At 44.3% G+C, this 21499-nt stretch overlaps 2 protein-coding genes across 10 annotated transcripts in view; one reads left to right on the forward strand and one right to left on the reverse strand.

The window, feature by feature from the left end:
* LOC119404464 (transportin-1) overlaps positions 1-15581 on the forward strand; it is a gene marked incomplete at its 5' end in the record, with an annotated part of 65046 nt that extends 49465 nt beyond the window's left edge. For 2 of the 6 annotated variants that reach the window (XR_007417413.1, XR_007417415.1), the window contains 1 exon segment: positions 12566-15581. Coding sequence is in view for 2 of the 6 variants with exons in the window: in XM_049418871.1 (XP_049274828.1) it covers positions 6785-6959; positions 7642-7749 (283 nt within the window). 6 annotated transcript variants of the gene reach the window in all.
* The window catches only part of LOC119404467 (peroxiredoxin 1), a 42657-nt gene that overhangs the window by 10551 nt on the left and 10607 nt on the right, over positions 1-21499 (reverse strand). Inside the window, exon 5 of one of the 4 annotated variants that reach the window (XM_049418877.1) lies at positions 20805-21005. The exons of the other annotated variants lie outside the window; for them this stretch is intronic. Within the exon in view, the coding sequence (XP_049274834.1) occupies positions 20917-21005 (89 nt within the window). The 3' untranslated portion in view covers positions 20805-20916. Of the gene's footprint in view, positions 1-20804; positions 21006-21499 lie in introns of those variants that run through there. 4 annotated transcript variants of the gene reach the window in all.

The raw sequence follows: 21499 nt of genomic DNA on the forward strand, positions 1-21499 counted from the left end.
ATAAATGTCACCATACCATCAGATTTTGTTCAAATGGGCTTATAGGTCCATTTTTGTTTTCTTGCATAACAGTTCCCATTCCAGGTATTCTTATGTGCGAGTTTGCTTGACCTTGTAACTTCTCAGCTTAAAGAGAGCCAAGAGTACATGACATTTTGATATTTGAAATCAGTACCTACATATCTTAGCACGTTTCATCAAAGTTAATCAAGAGTTTTAAAAGAAAGGTTTAGACTGGAGTGTGCCCCACTAATGCAGACTGGACTGCTAGGTTGTATTGTACTTGAAACCCTTTCACAACACTTAGCAACATTGCCCTAAATCGCTATGTGTAATTTTCAAGGGTGCTACGAATTAGGAAATGTTAGAGGCATCGGACAGTGTCGGCAGATGCGAGATACATTGGAGGTTTCTGAGAGAGGCCTTAGTTCGGCAGTGAATATAAAATATAGGCTGGTGGTGATGGAAATTCCATTTAAAGGGATCACACTGAACTTACCTAACCCGGATATCACAAAAGTTATTGGATGTGGAAAAACAAGTGGGAAATCTTTCTTGCCATTGTGAGTGTGTAACGAATGTATGCTTATTCTTAATGAATTGATTTCCCTGTTGAAATAGCAACATAAATCTCTGTAGCATTTCAAGTTTCCTAGTTGTAATAGAGCATAAAACTGTGGTCACTCTGGGCTGCCTGCCTATGTACCAAGTGCTGCAGCAGATGTTCCTGGATATTCTTATTTCACATAATCTGCAAGAAATTAGTTGCTTCATTCAAGAATACTACGTATTAGTTTATGAAGAGTTCACGTGTAGTGGGATGCTTTTAGTGCGTACTTAGTGTCCTGTATATGACAACAAAGCCAATTACAGCACGCGTAATTTTATGCTGCCAGCACTCTGGGAACTGTCATAACAGATAGCTTTGGTATGTTTTGAATCGGTAGCATATATTGCATTTGCATGACCTTATGCAATGTTCTGTTAACATTAAGCAGTGACTGAAGTGCTAACAATTTTGGTTGGTCTAACAATGGCCAAACGGAAGCTATGCCTCAAAAACTATAGCACAGGAAGCATCGTTTTGAGACGAATTATTTTGAAGCTGAACAGTAACAGTAGGGAACTTACTTAGCATCATCAGATTTCTGGCAGGCCAAACTCATTTTTTGTAGCCCCTGTGCACTTGCACTCTTTTCTTAGCCTGTACAATGAGCAAAGGTCAATTTCACAATTTTGTTAAGAGTTTTAACTGCGGAAACTGCAGCGAATTCATTGCAGAATAAGCAGCGCTATCTACGCAAGGCACGCAAAGACGTACAGAGCCGTACGTGCCCAAGTGTTGCAAATCTGTTTTCTGGGTGCTTCTGATTAGTCTAAAGCTGTGTATGACATGTAAAAACCCTTGTAAGGAAACAAGGGGAATGATGATACTGTAGAAGTGGCATAATTTCACTATTTCTCACAATGAAAGTAGCCATCCAGAGCTGCACTCACTCATCAAACACTGTACACCCAGTTCGAGCCGTTCTCTTCATCAACCCTCTGTGCCGTTTGCTATTTCTCATTGTTTTTTATTTGACTCTTATTATGGTTGGGTGCGCTCTGTGTACCTCGTTACGTGCAACACCTCTCTCTCTCTTTCTCGTTTGTCTTGATTACTGACTTGTTTAAACGATTATGTATACGATAATTTTTTTAGCCTATGTGTGGGGTGCACCTGGCGTGGTGTGGACCGTTGTTTTATTGATTGAAACATTGTTGCCGATGATTTTTGCAAGTGTCGCTGTGTTTTTGTTTGTTTATAGGTTGTCTTTGCTTTTTTTCGTTTTTTCTCCTTTTTTTCTTCCCCACCCCTTTCCCTGCCTCCTCCATCAACACCTACGCCACCCACCAACCTGGACTACCTTCCGGTCCTTTCCCCCGGCCTACCTACCTCCTTCCGCCCGCTGTGGACGTCTACCTCCCTCCCCCGCCCGTACCTCGTTCACACCTCAACCGTCACCACCACCACCACTGCATCTGTCGTTTCGTTGCCTGCATCTTCCCGTACCACCCGTCCCGCTCTTTAACAACAAAAAAAAAAAAACCACCCCGGACCACCACCTTGCTCACCACACCAACCTACCCGCCGCTGCCACCTCCCCCTCCTCTTCGGACCCTCTTCGAAACATGTAGCCATTACGATCGGCGCCTTGGTTACGTTTGCCCCGAAGAAGTGGCACCCATGTTACAGCAGTTTATACGCCCGTGGTGTGTAAACCCCCTTTTTTTTAATTGTTTGTCTACTATGTCGTATCTTTTTGATCTGCCTCTCTGTCGGGTCTGTTGAACGTTTTTTGCCTTTTATTTTCTAATTATTTTTCTTGACTTGCAGTTGGTTGTTATCCTCTTTTTGCAGTTGCCATGCTGTTGTTTATGGTTTTTGCTCTCACTTCGTAGAGGTAGAAAGTCTTTCCCATCTGGTGGTGTATGTGTGTGTGCGTTGCTTCGCTGATTGTGTATGTATTTAATTCTCACCCCCCTACCGGAGCGTTGAGGCGGCACTGTGTGTTGGGGTTTGCATTGGGTTCACAATTATTCGCAGTATTTTATGTGGCAAAAGTAATGTTCAGCAGCCTCGGAATATAACCTGCTTTGTCGATAGGGTAGCAAGGCACTGGAAGTGGTAAAGGATTCCTTAGGACAGGTAGTGATCTCTGAGCCAAACCATGAGACTGAACTAACTTGAAGAATAGGAATGGGGTGGAGTGCATTTGGCAGGCACTCTCAAATCATTAATGGAGGTTTACCAGTATCCCTCAAGAGAAAGTTGAGGCCTTCACCCTGCAGTGGGTGCAGTCAGGCTGATGATGATGATGTGGCGCGGTGGTTCGGTGGCTGCTGCATTCTGTTTGCATGTGCTAGGTCGTGGGTTGGATACCCTAGATGCCAGAGATATGTTGCATTGATACATGCAGGAATGCTTGCGTGTAGCTGCCATTAAGGAGTAATTCAGGTGAGAATGGCTTAAAGCTCTGACTATTTAGGTACTAAATGGCATACTCGACAGAAAATGGGACTTTTCGCCCAAGGTGTCAGCAATGCTTGTGAATGCGGGGGTGTGCAACGCACATGCTTGCATTCAATATGGTCTATCTGTATGTTGACCATGGTCATGCTCTTACTGCAGACATAGCAAAGTATGGCAAGTGTGTGCACCAAATCACCATGTTCTGACCGCTTGGAACAAAAGGCAACAACCCCTTAACTATTGGAGTTGCTACTGTTTGACAGTTCTGAGCAACAAAATTTCTGTACAGCAGCCAAAGAAACAGTGGCCCAAGACTGTGCCACTGTTTAAAAGCATAGTTACAAATGCTGCATGTGTGGGATGCAGACAGTGCATGGTTTGGGCGTTATCGGGAACTACAGTATAAAGAGCATTGCTACATTTGTACTTGAGGAGTCGCCAGCAATTTACAAAAAAAAAAAATGACTACCATCTGGGCCACCAATTCAGCACACTGTCGTAGGCTGAACGCTCTTCAAATAGTTTCACAAATTTTCACCGAACATGTAAGCAACAGTATTTCCGACGCTGTGCCAAGCTTGCGGCCTCCGCGCGGTGCCAGGGATCGCAGTTGCCCGTATGTATTGTGGGAACAGAACTGCTGTATAGTGCAGCTCTAAAACAGCATAAATTACGTCATTTCAAACAGGAAACAAGTTTTGGCGACGGTTGATCTGTCTATGGATTTGATCATAAGGTACATGTTCAAGTCATTAACATTAAGCTAAAGATAAGTGATAGAAAGCTGCAACAAACTCTGACACAGTGCTGTCTGCAACGCTTGCACCATGAATGGGAAGCACCGTATATTCTTGTCCTCGTGAATTACTCATGTGCTGCGTAGTCCCTTCCCCTTTCTTTTAAGACCATTCAGTGTGTGCCTTAACTTCCAAACAATTGTCTTTCCCCCTTTTTTTATTTTTAAGAACCCTCCACATTCGCTTTTTGAAGTCCACGCTGTATCTCTGCTATTTACTTTAATTTCTCTATTTATTTTGCCGATGTTAGCAGCTCTCTGGTTATTAAAACAATTAAGGATCTGAAACTAAATAATCTAATCACCACGTCTCTTTCATTGGTGGACATCAAAATCGTTTATGGTAATTGGTGACAAAAATATAATTTCTTCACTAATTCACCTTAAAGGCCAGCTGTAAAGAAATGCCATGTTGGCTGTTTTCACTAGGAGTGAGCGGTATGTACCACTGGAACAATCTTGGCAAGCACGCAGGGCTGGTATTGGTATAGTTCGCAACAAATTAGTTCATGTTAATGTTTCTACACACTCTGAAGAATCTGGTACCAGAAAATGTTGACACTAACAGCAATGTGTTTTGTAGTAGACTCTGGGGGTTTCCTGAAACTGATGATACACACAAAGTTTCTAGAGAACAGTTAGTCTTTGCAAACTTACCTGCTGCCTTCAATTCCTCAGTCGCGACGTGCCCACTAATGTCATTTAGCTAAAATGCTAGTAAAATCTTGTTGGCCATTCAACGTGTTGATTCTGATGTCTGCCACTTATACGCAACTTGGTCACTAAATATGTATGCTTTGATACTCTGTCTTTAGTTTTCACAAGCGAAAGACGGGATATTATATAAAGCGTGCAGTCTTCGCCAGGGCAGTTTCTAGCTGCTTTAAGGCATGCGGATCTGCTTATCTTTAACACGTGCCCTTCGGAAGCTTTAATGTGCATATAAATTATTTGCCTGTGTAGCTACTCCGGGAACGTTTTTCCGTGACCCAGCTTTGCAGGCCCCAGGTGCTTCTGTGATGTTTGGAAGTTCTGGCATTCAGTTTCATTCAGTAATGCGGTAATTGTTTTATGGAGGTGCCCGACTGCAATGGCAATGGTAGCAGTATTGGTTCTCTTTACTACTCTTACTACTGGACAGGCAAGGATAGTTAGTGCTAAATGGGATGCTTAGTGTGCTGTGCAATCAGCAATACATTTGAAGGGCCCTTGCGCATTATAAGCGCAGACCTACCCGACTTTTTTTTTTTTTTTTTTTTTTTGTCTTAAAAGGACAACCCCTTTTTGTATTGTTTTTTTTTTTTTCACTGTGTCATTGATGTTTATTTCTTTGTGGATCCTGTCTTACATAAGGCAGTTCTGCCTGGAACATAAATGTTTTCAGAAAAGCTAGCAAACAGTCTCGCACAATACGAAGGTTAAAGCACGAGCCTAGAGTCAGATAAAACTTAAGGCAAGATGCCCCGCCCAGATGACTGAAGCACAGCAGCCAATAGTCTCTGCATCTTAAAAATGAGTAATTGATGTTCTTCAACAGTGGGGTCACCGCTGCAGTGTCATAAATGCGTTTTCTGGGACACTAATGGCTTCCTCAAGAATTTTTATGCTGGCCAGCTAGTTCAAATGCAGCTGATCGAAAGTGCAAGACTTTTCGAATAAGGCAGTCACTTACAGAGAGCTGTGAAGGCATTCAAGTAGATAAGCGTTGTGTTACACCAAAGACAGACAGAAAATAAAGCAGTTGAACTGACTTGGTGAGAATAGAGGGTCCTGCAAGTGTTTGCCACAAAGTCCTTTTAAGAAAAAATAGGTTTCATTTTGCTCACCTTGATGGGAGTTTGTGTGGTATTGACCAAGCAAATCCGTTCAATTGGCCGGGCTCATTCACACCTGCATCTAGCACCGGTAGTGCAACTGTTTGCTTCTGGCGCTCAAAAAGCGACTCGAAGCAAACAATGTTCACACCTGCGTGCAACCTATATATGTCGCCGCATTGAATTCATGTCTGCTCGTTTATAGCTTGTATTGCCATTGCCCCGTAACATAAGCGGACGTCCTGTTCCTGCACACATGATTGGCTCAGAGCTGTGCGACTGAGCCAAAGCAGTCGCTTTGAGACCAAAACAGCCATTTGCAACCAGTCGCTTTGCAGCTAGCTTAGGTCGCATAACCTTTGCTAGTCGCTGGTGTGAACGAGCCTTAACGTTTTTTGTGGGCATTGGGAGCATGATCTGTTGAGCATTCATAAAGGTGTTTCCAGGAACCCAGGCAGTTGTGAAGGCCTGCTATAGTTGTCCTGTTTTATTTGGCTACTAGTTTAAAGGGGGCCCTGCAACGCTTCTTAAACATAGCCAGAAAGTGGCACTGATCCCTAGTTACCAAGTGAGCCAAGCATCATTGCACTAAATGCAGCTGAGAGTTTACAATTTTGTATCAGAACAGACAAGTATCTCTTGCTTTTTGCTTCTCATGCCACCCTAACTACACAGTGAGCAAGTGGGTGCTTGCAGGCGATCTCTGGAGCCACATGACAGCATCATTCCCATCTGAACCGGAAGTAGTGGTCACTGTGGTCAATGAAAACGCATGAGGCCGTGACACATAGCAATTTAACTTCCGGACCTGCGCATCATACCCTGCAAGTCCCCTCCTGAATTGTTTTCAACACGCTGCTGGCAACAAAACAAGGGAGAAAATCTCTCCACCTATACTGGAGAGATGTGGAAAGTTGTTGCAGCAGAAGAATCATTTGGCAAGAATACAATGCTGAGGTCATTATGCAATGTAAAAGGTGTTGCGGGGCTTCTTTAAATCAGTAGCTTTCTGTGTAACCTTATTTCGTATCGTAACCTAATATGCCTACCTCAGTTTTGGATTGAATTAGAAAAAGTTTTGTGATTGACCAAGTGTCACTTGGCCTGCCTGTGCTAACCGTTCTCTTCCTTTGTGTGTCACCTGGATGACTCCGTATGAAGGTGTTCATCATTGCGGAACATTAGGGACAACGAAGAGAAGGACTCTGCCTTCCGCGGCATCTGCAGCATGATCAGTGTGAACCCCGGTGGAGTTGTGCACGACTTCATTTTCTTCTGCGACGCCGTTGCATCCTGGGTCAACCCCAAGGCAGACCTGAAGCAGACTTTCCATGAGGTGAGATTTTACGGGGTGTTTGGGAGGCAGAGCGGAGCCTAATAATACTGCCATGCGCGCTCCTTTTTCTATTTTTTATGTAACCTGCCCGTTACATGTGCAACCACTGCCTAGCGCAAACCATGCCCGAATGTCTAGAAACCTACCAGATTATTTTAGAATCTTGTGATAACCTTGCACGCACAACATGAACAATAGAGCTTATTCTGGAACTAACACAGCCACAATGATAACGCTGGAATCTTCGATGCCACGTGTATAAATACCGGCGTGCTTTGCCGCTGATCAGATTTCCGATGGCTGATGACTGTGATGGCTACTATCATTGTACTGCATGTACAGCTTGTACTTTTCACTTTATGGGCACAAGTTCGCCCAATAAAGGGTTTTGTCTTTAACGGCCCGACTGCCGCCTTGTTTGCCGTCACGACCACGGGACAATAATTTCGTCAGAAACTACGAACTTGTATTATCCAATGTGATTAGTATTCGGGTTATAGAAGCACTTTGAACAGAAACCAGCTGGCACAACTCGGTTACAAAGGTGAACGGCAGACAGTTCTAAAAGTGGAGCTTGTGTCTATTCTTTGCTTGTAACAGAGTATAATAGTACAGGCGTAGTAAACATCACATTGATGAGGCAGTGATGCTTTACTATACCTGTGCCTGCTTTACTGCGCAGATACTCCACGGCTTCAAGAACCAGGTTGGTGATGAGAATTGGCAGCGCTTCTCAGAACAGTTTCCACCTGCCCTCAAGGAGAGGCTCGCAACCAATTACGGTGTCTGAGAAAGGTATGACGTCTATCCACATGGCATGGCGGGTCTTGTGTGGGGAGATATGCCGATGCAAGGGCCGCAACCCCGACTAGCCATTTCAAAATTTGGGGATGGTCCAGCTGATAATAAAACTCTGAAAACAGGTTCAAGTTTCAACAAACGTAGACGACAGATTCAAGTTTAAAAAAAGACGTATACAGTCAAACCTCGTTACAACAAACACCACATTAACGAACATTTCAAATTAACGAACTTTTAAGAAATCCCGTGCCGACTGCTTATAGTTTCAATGTAAAAATATTTCACTACTACGAACTCCAGAATAACGATCGTTATTTAATTCCCGTGTAGTCTTAACAACACCTCAGTACTAGGAACTTATATCCCGAAATGCGAGGATTCTTAGATTTCAGTGTAGCAGACGACGCAGCGCGAAGAGCGGACGCCCTCCCGCAAAAACCTGAGATGGCGCGGGCGGAGAACTTTTTTTTTTTTTTTTTCCTCCGTTGCGGAGGCGACAGCGCATCAGGTTTTGTAAAGGCCCAACCGCATGCATTGCACGCGACTTTCGAGCCAAGGCGACTGCGACAAATGGGCTCCGTCGCGACGGGAGCACCCACATGTTCGCGACAAAGTGTCACGGTTGCTCGATTGAAAACTATTGCGTGCACGCAGGCAAATTACGAAAAAGAATTACAGAGTAGATGAATTACAACATGCCAAATTTATTATTGTCTTGTTTGAGATAAGGATGCCATAAAAGCGTTTCGTGACTTTCTTTTTTCGCAATCTTATGTTTAACCGCGACAGTAGTATCTGCTGTGATCCCACGGGTCGCCCGGAAGCGTACGCTGCCTACGCTACATCGCACTTTGCAAACTGCGTTATGTTGGGGTTAGTCCACAATGCGCATCTCGACAACGTTTCCTCTTGCTGTCATAGAACGTTTAAGAAAAGCCGCAGCGCCTCACATCGTTGCTTCGCAGGGAGAAGGGCTACCTCGCGCGATGACGATGTTGACATTGCAGCAAGCTACTACCGAAACATCAAAACGAACCGTCGATCAAAACCAACGACAAAATACGGCTGCTGCCTCGCTCTCCGCGTGAGATGGGGGTGTATAGAAGGTAGTCTATAACTTGCATTCCTTGAAGTACGCGCCGATTGGAAGCATCACGGGCAAATTGCAACCGAAGCGAGGGTCAGAGATGCTGCCATGTTGCCGGATATCGTCATGCTCACTTCCGGCCGACAAGCGATGTTTTCTGGCTTTCCAGAAACCTGCGACGCGACGGCGATGGATGGCCCTCCGCGACAGCAAATCCTGTCGGCCGTCGCTCAAAACTCGCGTGCATGCAGTTGGGCCTTAAAGGATTGCAGCGATGACATGGACGACGATGTCACGGTAGCACCCGAAGACCGCGACGAGTCCGTGTCGGCCACAGATGCGTTGGACTACTTGAGGAAACTCCGCATATTCATAGAAAAAAGCGGAACAGCGACCGAAGCGGCGCATAAAAATGCGGACGGTCTAGAATCGTTCGTGACGCAGAGTTTGTGCTGCACCCGTCTAAAAACGATATTTCAAATAAACGGGCCTTGTCTGACGTTCACGTGTGCGTTGTTGTGACATAGCCTCCTCTATACTTTCTGTGCCCGTCAAATGCTCCCTCGGCGACCGTCGTCTTTCCCTCTCGCCCTCCGTGGTTTTACGCTGCATTCCACCGCGGCGCGGCGCTACCCACGTAGGGGTTATTTTTTGTGGCTTGTGGAGCGCCTGCCAGTGTATCGCATGCTGCCGCGCCTAAGCAATCGCGTGTTGCGACGTTTCCTTGCTGCTGCGATTGCTTGCTGATATACCTGTAAGCGCTTGTAGCCATCGCACGAAGGAAAGGATAGCGTCGTCGACGTATGACAGCCGATCAAAAAGTTTTATCCGACCTCCTTGCGCCCCATGCCGAACATCCCCGATGTTATTACGATGACCCTGATGATCAGCGCCTTGAATGGCTGGAAGTAACTTTTGTTGAGTACATGGAGAATCTCAAGAAGCAAGCAACGCACGCTCGTGGCTTCTTGACCACTGAAACCTACGAGGCACTTCTGCTGACAACGTATTCGACAGTTGCCTGCATCCGCTATTTGCTAAGAACAGAGAATTTTCTATTTGTTCTTACACGAAAATTTAGCAGCGATCGGATTGAGTCGTTGTTTGGAACACTCCGGCGATCACTGGGCTGCAAGACCAGCTGGATGCCCGATCTGCAGTCGGTGGCTTGCAAAAGCTCCTAAAAACGGGTATTGCAGCTGCATCAGAAAACAGTAATGTGCTTCACAGTGAAGAAGCTGGACAAAACAACGGAGTTGTGGTTGCAAGGCAGCAGACGCCAACGATTTCCGCCAAGCTGCCAGAGGAAGCTGTTCACGTGTTGGAGTGCTTGAAGCGGACAAATGTGCCAGCTAGTCTTCCAACGTTGCAGCTGTCAGCAATTGTTTATGTTGGTGGCTACATCGCACGCGTTGTTATGGAGCACATGGATTGTGAAGATTGCTGTGCCGTTATAACGAAAGCTCTTTCCAATCAGCCACTCCAGCAGTTTGTTCGGTATAAAGAGGCGGACTGCTCTATCCTTCGGACAAGCTGCTCTACAGAAGCGTAGCCAGAAATATATATATATTTTTTGGGGGGGGGGGGGGTTCAACTATCCTTTTTGTGTGTTCGTGCGTGCGTTTGTATGTGCGCGTGTACATATGCACATGCAAAATCGAAAAATTTAGGGGGGGGTTCAACCCCCCCCCCCCCGGCTACGCCCCTGCTGCTCTACGTCCTGGAAACCTTGCGGCAGTTTGTAGAAACGGCACTTCAAAAGGAGCCACGGCTTCAAAAGCCCCTGAAAACACTACTTGAAGCAGCCGCTCCAGCCGTGTAAAATTCAGCGCTACTGAATTGCACTACGTCTGATAGCCAGCACCACAAAGATCTAGCCGTGCTCATTTGCACAAGGTTCATCAGGCCACTCCTTGCCAACTATGCTTCTACAACCACGGATAAGAACGACGTTTATAGAACAATTTTCCAGAAGCCGCTATCACGAAAATATGTGAAATTGCAGTGTCCGCAATCTCTCTGGGAATAAATTCAATTCGTGCCCCACATTAGCTCGCACTTTCAAACGCCTCTGAATCATTATTTTGCACGTGCGCTGTCATTTATATGAACGGTGTACTACATTTGCCAGTTTAAATACAGTATGGAAATCGCATAACAGTACGCCGGTTTTGCCGATACTCAAATAAGCTTGAGATGCGGTTGCGAACCAGCTTTAGGTACCGTTCAGGCTAGGTTCGCAGTAAGCATGCTTAGAACACGTACGTCTAGTAGTACTTGAGACTGAAACACTCGATAAATGCAGAAAAACCACAAAATACGCGTACCGCTATGCTCCCACGGCCGCACCCGCCGCACTTCCACCTGCCGTACCCGCCCAACGTGAGTGGCGCCACCAGTGTGTTTAGCGGCGGAGCCGTGCAACTCTGCCGACGGCGCTCTCCTATTGTTGTGCCGACGGCTTGACGGGCACAGAAAGTATAGAGGAGGCTATGGTTGTGAGAAACGAGTTCAAGGACGTACCGTTGCAGAGGTAGGACGTTTGCGTTACTGAAATTCTATTGTTATGGTAAATTTTTGGGCTTTCACTATAACGATCTTTCAGAATAACGAACATTTTTCCGCGGTCCCCTGAAGTTCGTTATACCGAGATTTCACTGTATTGCTGTTGACAACTTCCAGTTAATTTTTGAAATCAATTTTTTGTTCCACCCATCCATCTAATCATGTAAAGCAACAGTGATCTCCAACGCCATGGGTGGCACAGAAGACTTACTTCACAAATTTTGTCAACAAACTGTGCCACTGTAGCACCATTAGTAAACAGGAGCAGTCAATCATGGGGTGTGCATGAATGAATGAAGGAAAAATTAATCTTCCAATAACAAACAGTAACAGCATATTGTTAAAGAAAAAGAGTCAGGCCTTTGCTCTAGTCTATAGACTCCTTTACGGATGGGCTTCACTTCCACCTTACCGTTTTGTTTCTGTAACAACTAATCGAACAGGGGTTGCGTTAGATGCATACACATGAAAACTGTTGGGTATATGCATTGGACGTTTCATGACCCTATCAAAGGGGCCATGACATCCAATTTTCTATCATAATCTGAGTTATGTGAGTTCATCCTTGCGCGTTCACAAACAAGCTGGTAAATTTTTGGCACATTTGGTTGTGCACTTGATTTATAATTGAATATTTTTATAAGCACACAAGCGGCCTGAGAGTCTGGCAACACTGGCGCGCTCAGTGCACTTTTACATAAATGCATAATTTGCATTTATGTAAAACTTTATTGCAGCTGCATTTACGGCGTTGGAGGCTTGAACGTTGTTTTGCCTGCCTATCTATGCCGCCTAAAACGCGCTACTTTAATGCCTAAAAATCCGATCTCTAGTAGTAACAGTTGTTCGTTGGGTTTATTTGAGCGTTCATCCGTTACTTTGCAGGGTGCCTTCCATGGGAAGTATTGAAAGGCGTCGTGTGAAGAAGACACGGGAGTGGAGAAGAAAGTGCACACGCCACGAGTGTTTTTTCTCTACGCAACCAGAGGGTAGCCACAGAAGAAGAAACTGATGTGCCCCCCTCCAAGCCGCTGCCACCGTTCTCGTGCTGGGCCCAAACCGCCTCCGCGTCATAGCGCCAGTCATCGCGAAAAGAACCGGGGAGGGAGGGGGAGTGTCCGCGTTGTTAGTTGGGGGTTCCCTAAAGCTAAAGAGTGAGAGTAAAAACAAAACAAAACCGCGCGTTCGCGTTTTCACCTCGCGGGATGGACATGTAAAAAATCGCGTTCGCGTACTCGTGTGATGGACATGGTAATCTCGCGTGCCTCCGAGGGGGGTTTAAAAATGGTCTCGTCCGCCAAAACTCTTTCGTGAGAGTTTGTTCGCGTCCGGTTCGGGATATCTTCGCGTCGCCGTATCTCCGCTAGGTCATATGGACGGGTTAACGAAAAGGTGAAAACGCGCCTTGTGTGTGCAGCGAACCTGCGTGACAAAAGGAAATCTGGATGTTGTGTGGACGGCAACGGCACATTCGTCAGCCTCGGGAGAAATCAAAGGTGCTCTACTCCGGCTGCTCGGGACGAGCAAAAGGACGGAAGCGGCTCCACCCTGCGTGGACGGGAGAAACTGGACTCTTCCGTCGTCAGAAAAACGGTCCGTCGCCGCTAAACCGTGTGATGCGCCCTCCGTGGGACTTGTGCCGAACTTGCGTGCCGCAGCGTCAACAGTGGATTATCCGCAGAGAAAAGCGCATGCCAAATCCTTCTAGAGCCAATGAAAAGAAGCGAAACTTTTCTTTTTTTTTCGCGGCCCTCAGGTGCCGTTTACAAGCATTCTCTCTAGGTCGTTTTTCCAATGTAAGTTTGCAGTGACTGCCGCAGTCACGTGTTGTTGCGCAATTTTTTTTTTTCGTTCCGGGATAAGTCAGTAAGTTACCTCGCGGATGCAATCGATAGTCTACGCGTTGTTAGATCACCGCTATAAATGCGCGATAAGGGTTATATGTGCTTTTTCTCCCCTTTAGTGAGACGTATATTCTTCTCCTCGTGTCCGCTGCATCGTGGCTCGTTTATTTTATTGTTATGCCACATAAAAAAAAAACGTTCTTTCAATCCTCTGTCGCGACGTTGGGGTTTCTGCCAACTAGTGTGCTAACTTTTTTCGCTGTGTAGTTGTAACAAAGCTGTTTTTGAATTGAGCGACAGTCTTGTTTTACTGTGCATTGCTAGGATGTCCTTTTCATTTTTGCCAAAGGCAGCTTTTTCCTCTGTTTTTCTTTGTTGTACTTAAGGAGACTATTTTTACTGTTTTTGTACAGTGTTAAAAAAAAAGAATGACTGTCAGCTTGTTTTTTAGTGTCATAAAAAATTAACGAAGTTCCTCTGATTATTTTCTCCCTTTTTCTTAATGTACTCGTGAACAGGAACGCGACAAGTTTTCAACGCGTGTGTCGGGGGTCCTCAGGTTACACTGTTTTTCGCTGGTTAGTCAGTATAGCAACTTAGGAGAGTGAAACAAATTGGTCATTTTGTTTTAACTTTATTGTTAGGTTAATATTTTTTTTTTACTTATACAATTTTTCTCAAAGGATCTGTGATGTTACAAATACTAGAGTGCAAGATGAATCGTTGTTGTACAGGAAGTAATTCTTCACGTATCGCTTTTTCCATCATTTATTTTTCACGGACGACACACATAACATGGGTGGGATGGGTGGGAACCGCGTGAATGTGTAGTAGCGAGTGCGCGTGTGACTGCGTGTTATTTTTTTTTTTTTTCTCCTTCGCGTTTTTAACTTTATTTTTTTCATCGCCGTCGTCGACACGTCACACAAACACACAACTTCTTGTCATTCCTCGTGACGACAAGCTCGTTTAAAAAGTCGGTTTTTTGGGGCGCGTTTAGAAAGTAAAAAAACTTCGTAAGGAACCGGACAAACGGAAATATCGCGTTTATCGAAACGGGATTGGTTTTTTGCTCGCGGCTCAGTGGAAGGCACGAATCGCGTTGGCCAGCGCCCTTGGTCCCCGGTTTGTTTTTCTCGTATTTGTCCGTCATGTGATGCCCTTCCTGAAAGTCCCAAGATTCCTTCGCTGCTTTTTTTTTTTTTTTTTTTTTTTCTTGCGGCCGGAATCTGAAGTTTTGCGACTCCGTATGCACTGCGTCTTTGACCGCGGGCGATTTGTTTTGCTGTTTTCCTTGTTCCTAAATTCTGGCAGAGTAGCTAGCCGACGCTGTCGGTAGCAAGCACCCCCGAACTTTGTGTAATGCTGGGCTGGTCCCTGCTTCTTGTTTTTTTTTTCTTCCTATTGTGTTGAATCGCCTACTTCGTTCTGTTTCCATTTCCTATCCCCAAGTGGCTTGTCTCTTAGATAGGCCCTTGATGTGGCTGCCATGTTGTATGTTCATCAAGCTATCTGCTGGCATTCCTCCGCACCTCTTGCACATTTTTTTGCTGGTTTAATGTCGGCATCTGTGGTCGCGTGTGGTGAAAAGTGGTTTAATTTCTCTGTTTCCCGTTGGTGTCACACCTTCCCCCTCTCTCTCGCCTTCTCCAGAATGCGGGAGTTTTTAAGCCTTCCTGGAAGGCAGTCTTGTTTCCGTTAGATGTGTTTGCACACGCGTACCTGCCTTTTTGGATAATATTTGGGTCACCAGTCTCGGAAATATGCTTGTCATAGTGGTTCATACTTTTGATGGTAGCAGTTTTTTTTTTTTTTTTTCCAGTTGTTGGTGTGCCGTGATGCTTATCCGTTTTCGTTATCTTTTCCCTCACCTTTGCCATTGGTGTGTAGAGATATGTGATGGTGATTTATTGCATGTGGCATAACACTTGCCAGTTGTTCCATATTTCTTGCTCTGTGCCATGACAAGGTTTTTTTTCTCTCTCTCTCAACAATGTTGAACCTATTGCAGATTTATTTTTGCATGTTTCTCGTGTGTGGAGGAAAGTTGGAAAAGATTGTGTATTATTAATAGTCATTCTGTGTGCAAAGAGGCACTAATTATTCCTCACCACTGTTATTCAGCGACAGAAAGTGATAGGAAGATGGGAAAAAATATGGAACTGCCTTCTGTTATTCAGTGTTGTTAAAAACCAAAAAAGAAATAGCGATATTGACTTCCTGCTTTTTTCTCTGTGTAATGTGCATGAGTTTGTGTGTACCTTGGTTTTTATTCACTTCAGAACATTCACCTGAAAAAAAAAATGCATGCAGTTGTTTCAAACACGTTCTTGAGTCTGTCTGCATTATTGTAGTGTAGCTGGACCACCACACGTTTAAGCAAAGTACTTTAAAAATTCTTAAAAGTGCAATAGAGATTCAACACTTTACCACGGCTGCATTGCTGATCATAAGAAATTTAATAACAGTAGAATGTAGGCTTGTGCGAATAGTTCATTTTATGTTTGAAGCGAAAGGGATTTGGTTGAATAATTTCAAATCGAATTCAAATAGTATATATCACATATTATAGACTAATGAGCATATTTGTCATTACCCAACTAACCAGCACAATATTTCTTTTAATTTTAAACAAGGCATGTACAAATGTCCTTCTCTTTGGTTCAAAGGGAAGTGGAAGCAACTTTTAATAGTGGTAGGATTTGACTTTAGGTAGAATGCAAGTGATAACCTGTAAAATAAGTTACGTTTTAAAATCTACTTTACTTGGAGCATATACGCCAGTAAAACGCACTTTTAAACTTAAAAAATGATGAATCGATGAGAGGGTCATTTGTTCATGTACATTTGAAGTGGGGCTTCGCGGCACTGTGGATTTCCCCTGGAAAGGTGCATTCACGGTACAGCACCCCTGAGCTGCAGTGAAACCACTTTTACAGCGGGTTATGTACAGTTTATGTATGTCTATTCGTTCATTTCGAATACTTCGAAATTTGGAATAATTTAAATTCGTTTCGAAGTGTATTCGAATATTCGAAGTGCTCGAATATTCGCACAAGCCTAGTAGAATGAAATCTTGATATTGGCTTAATGGGAGCGTGTCATCTGGAAATCGTATCATTCTGAGCAAACCCCAAAAACCCATTTGGATGCAGTGGCGTTTTCTTCATGCAGCTGTGGACGTTTTAATACGATAGTGTTAAAGAGCTCATATCGCAGAAATTTTGTTGTTAGCAGCAGCGCTGGCATTGGCATCGTTGGTTGTGAACGAAAAATCGGCATTGTTCGTGAACGAATAATTGCAGTGGATGCAAGTAATAAATATTATGGGCCCAAGCAGAAGTGAAACCATACTTTCTGCATGGCAAGCAGGTGTTCTACCACGGAGCCACGGCAGTGCTTGAAACCACTTTAGAACAAAAACCCTATACCGGTGTCATGTAGCACGAGGAGTCTTCGAACACTGGTAAATTGCGTGGCAGAAGTGTAAAATTGCACCCAGCATCACACCATGACATTTGCACATTGAGTCAGTGGTTTAAAGGCCCACCTATTGCAAAGTGCTTAAGCATAATTATCATTATCAGCAACAGCATCAACAAGTTCTGCAGCTGCATAGGTGCGCATAATGCCTTAGGGACTCGTAGTGGGTACTTCACTAATTCACAAAATGAATTATGACATAGTGGGCACTCTGCAGCGGGCATTCTAGGATAGCTTTAAGATGGCCAGAAGTTCCTTTTCTCACAGGACAGTTGTGCACTGAGAAACGAAGTCTGTCTAGCAAATGAGAAGGGGAAGTGAACGGGACCCGATGACACCCATCGCATTCTGTTCTTGAAGGCAAAGCTGAAGCGTCCTCCAAGTTCTTTTAAAGCTGTATTCACACGACAGATGTGATCGCGGATGAATCAGTCACGTGACTTGATTCGGATCTCTCTGCAGCCAGAATTCACATGACTGAAGAATTCACGCTACAAGTGAGGATTTCGGAATGGCTCCCCGAGGATCCCAACTGTGATTTGGGCCTCTGTCGTTTCATGAGTCACTCCGCGCGGACCGAAACGGGAACTGGTGACGTAGTACACAATCCACAGGCTTGAATCGTGATGTTGTCCGTTGTGTGAGTACAGCTTTAACAGATTGTTCTTGGGAAGTTTGCGTGTTATTTAAGCTAATAAACTGGTGTTTAAAGGCAGGAGTTTTAGGAGTACCAGTAAAAGCCCTGTCAAGCTGTCGTATTATCCTTCTTCAATTGAAAAACTCAACTGCATCAAATGTGTGAAGATACATTGTATGCAGAATTGTATCACCAAGATGCGACCTCAGCTAATTATCCATAGTCTCCCCAGAGTGAAAATTGTCAGGGTAGGCTCCACGTCCAAAGACTGAAATATTTGTGGCAATCTTTCGCACTCGTTTATAGTGCTCAGTGCAAGTTTGTTCCATAGAATTAGTGACTGGATGGATAGGTGGGCTAGTTGTTACTGCATGTTTTTTTTTTTTTCTATTTTCCTAGGAAAGTTAAGAGCATAAATGAAAGGAACTTGCACCATACAATTGCCTGTGGTGTATGTGTTCCTTTGTTTGTCCAATGTCCTTTCGTTTGTGCACTTATATTTTATCTTAAAAACATCGCCGCATTGTGCACGGGCATTTCTATAAGTAAATGAGTTATTGAGTGCCAGTACGCTTCAAAAGTTTTTGCACATTTATTACAGCTGAACCATTCCAACCTGACAAATTCTGCCATTCCTACATGCACAAGCTTCACAAAAGCACTCTCTGTCTGGATTGAATTTTTTTAACCACATTTGGCTCTGTTATACAGCTCACGCAAACACACAGGGGCGTAGCCAAGGGGGGGGGTTGGGGGGGTTCAAACCACCCCCCGAAATTTTCAGTTTTGCTTGCATATAATACATGCACACATACAAATGCACACACGAACATACATAAAGTATGGTTGAACCCCCCCCCCCGAAAAAAATTTCTGGCTACGCCCCTGCAAACACATTACCAGCAGCCAACAAAATAGCTGTTTAAAACATTCTTATTAGTTGTGATGTGAAACCTTGGATGTCTTGAGAATGATTAGTATGGGTGTCAAATCATTCTTATTTCATTTCCTCTAGTTTATCTTATTGAATTTCAGTGTAGTCAACTAATTTCACATGTGGTTCTAATGGGAGTTCTATTGAATCAGCAAAAACAGTGTTTCAGAATTAGTGTTACTTCCACTGCACTTTTAAGAATTTTACTGGTAGGAAGTCTTCCACTTTCATGGATTAATGGTAAGTCATAATCTCAACTGTCAGAATCATTCATAAAAATTACTTGGATGTGTTTATTTCATTGAGAGAATACACTGTTGTGGGCATGTGTCGTGAGTCACTATGGCACATGCCCACTACAGAACAGTCTTTCACCCATCGGTTGACTCTTTGAAGTGGAGGATGGTGAACAAGGCGATCCTAGTAGGGTGTGCTATGCATATGGGTGACCAAAAGTTAATTTAAGACTGGAATGTAACAATAAGGTTTCCTGACGCCTTCCTGGCATAATATATGCTTCAATTGTGTGCGGAATTCCGCGAGGTGGAGGGGAAATGCGTCCGCCCATTTGCAGAGCCTGCGGATGCCAGTTGCAACGGCCGCCGCCCCGCGTAGGCGTTGGTACCGGGTTCGATCCCCAGACCGGGACGAATTTTTCAACTAGGTACCTTTGCTGTCGGGGAGTGGATTTCCTTGGTTTACGAACGGATGGAGACTAACTTTGCCCCTTTTTAAAGCACATGCGTGTATGCGAAAGTTTTCTAGAAGAGGATAGAATGTTTTTTTTGGCGCCACGGCGCGGCAAGACTTCGAGTTGTCATTAAAACGAAACAACAACAACAAAAAACTGACTCCAGTTCAGAGTTTATATCAACGCTGACTGCATTGACCTCGGAAACTTCAGAGGAACTTGGCGCAGTTCACCTCAGATGAGCCTACAAGCCCAGCTAGGCGTTTTCGTGTTCAGAGGTACAACTTACTGAAAAGTGTGCGACCGGAATGCCAGCGGCAGGCAGCAGCTATGGTAAGAGACCGAAAGAAGCCCGTGCGCCAAGGAATCGTGAATGTTGTGTTGGTACTTCGATGAGAGATTTAGTGTGGCGTACATGGGAACTATGTGAATACCAGGTTAAATAGTGCACGCACGGCCGCTGGTAGAGGACGCCTGACTATTCACCCGCCGTGGTAGAAATAAGCCCGAAAGTGGCATGTTGTCAAGCTCCGCGTTAAAACTATGTTTACTCGTATTAGTAAATCACTGGCATAGCCAGTGAAGACCGGGGGGGGGGGGGGGGGTATTCAAATAACGCGTAGATTTCTAGTTTGTATTGGTTTCGATCCCTCCTCCGAAAAAAATCTCAAGGCGCGCCTTGAGATTTTTTTTATTTTGATGGCGCCTACTAGAGTTCTACGTAGTTCCTAATCGTTAAAAATGATGTACATTGACCTCTCAAGTGTTCATAGACTTAACATACCAAGTTGCAGGACGTTTCGTCGAGCAAGTGTCGCCATAATACGAAAATTACTCTTTGAAATCCGTGACGTCACGCGTGGCGATTTCGGCGCGAAATTTAAAAACATTACTTTGAGCTTTTTCTTCTCTATTAATAAACCTGTGATGGTGAAACACTACATTTTTCAGAGTACGGTCTTTTGCAGTCAGACTTTCAATGAAATTTTGTGTAGTCAAAATTCGGGGCAAAGCCAGGATGCAATTTTGTCGGTAAATAATATACACATAGAAGTCATACAAGTCTTTCAGCTGCCTTCTAGTGTTTGTTTTAATTGTCCACAGGGACAATTTAATATGTTGCGGCAGAAGAATGAAAGAACTGGTGGTATGGCAATTTAGCACTGGCTCAATCGCAAGGACAGACAACTATTGGGCAACATAATTTACATGAAGGGTGCATTGGGCAATCAGAAAGAGGACAAGGGTTCCGAGGTGGGCTAGTTGGTGCATGAACTGTGTGGTAAAAGAGCGGAGACAACGCGACGAAGAACATACAGGACACAGTGCTGTGTCCTGTATGCTCTTCATCCCACTGTCTGCACTCTCTTGCCAGAAAGAGGACCTATATACACACTGCTGCATTGCAGGAGCAGTCACTCATTGTTTCAGGGAATTCGATTTGCAAGATCTTTAAAGCTATCCCCTTTGTACAAGATGCCCTTTTTTTGTGTGTGTGTGTGTGTGTGTATTGTTCAGGATTTCAAGAACAGAAATTTGAAGATGAGCTAAGCTAGTGGCTTATCTCCAAGTGGTTGGTCTTCAGGTATGTGCTACAAATACACATACAAGCGTAATGCTAGGAGCTGTTACTAGAACATGAAGGGAATGTTAAAAAAAATTACATTAATGTAATTTAACCAATAATGCAAACAGTGATCATAGCCAATGCAAAATTGCAGACTAAAAGTCTATGATATAGATAATAGATGTTGTGTGGCAGTTCAGAAAAGGTAAAAAGATGACATTGTAAAGGAAAGTGTGAAAAATGTTTCTTTTAATACTTTATATGAAGCAGGATTGAACAGTACAGTGTCACACATGGACATGGGGTGGAACAAAAGTGGGCTTTGGCTTGAAGCTGTGGAAGAGGGACTCAGTGATCGCTCTTTGCAAAGTAGGCCTTGCTACCCTTGGGGTCTGGCTTCATGGTGTCTCCGCCAGGCTTCCAGTTGGCTGGGCAAACTGGATGCACATCGAAAGCACGAATTAGCGAAACCAAGATGGACAAATAAGAAAAAAAAAATGCGCTTCGTAAGGATCACAGAATGACGTACATTAACCGCAATCATCCACTCCCGTGGATGGATAAGAACGAAAAAAAAAAATGAGCGCTCACAGCTGTGAAAACGGATCTAAGAATGCTCACTCTAAAGCCTCAGTCAATGTTTTAACATTGCTGAAGACGTATACTGGTGGGCCAGTTTGTTCACAATAGCTTATGACAGTGCGCATCACAAACAATGACGAAACTGACACAAAGATGGACATAAGCAATGAAATTGTGTCATTTTTTCACTTGGATGCAAACTGCTATAAGCTGTTGGAAGACAAATACTTGTACAAATTCGTTACAGTAGAGCTTGCACCAGCAAGTGAAGGAGTCGCAGAGGTAGGCAGCTTATCACGCAAGAACGACAGGATGAGCAAAGTGAATTCATGCGCAGCAATTGTGACGA

Source organism: Rhipicephalus sanguineus, chromosome 9 (assembly GCF_013339695.2).
Source record: "Rhipicephalus sanguineus isolate Rsan-2018 chromosome 9, BIME_Rsan_1.4, whole genome shotgun sequence".
Lineage (NCBI taxonomy): Eukaryota > Metazoa > Arthropoda > Arachnida > Ixodida > Ixodidae > Rhipicephalus > Rhipicephalus sanguineus.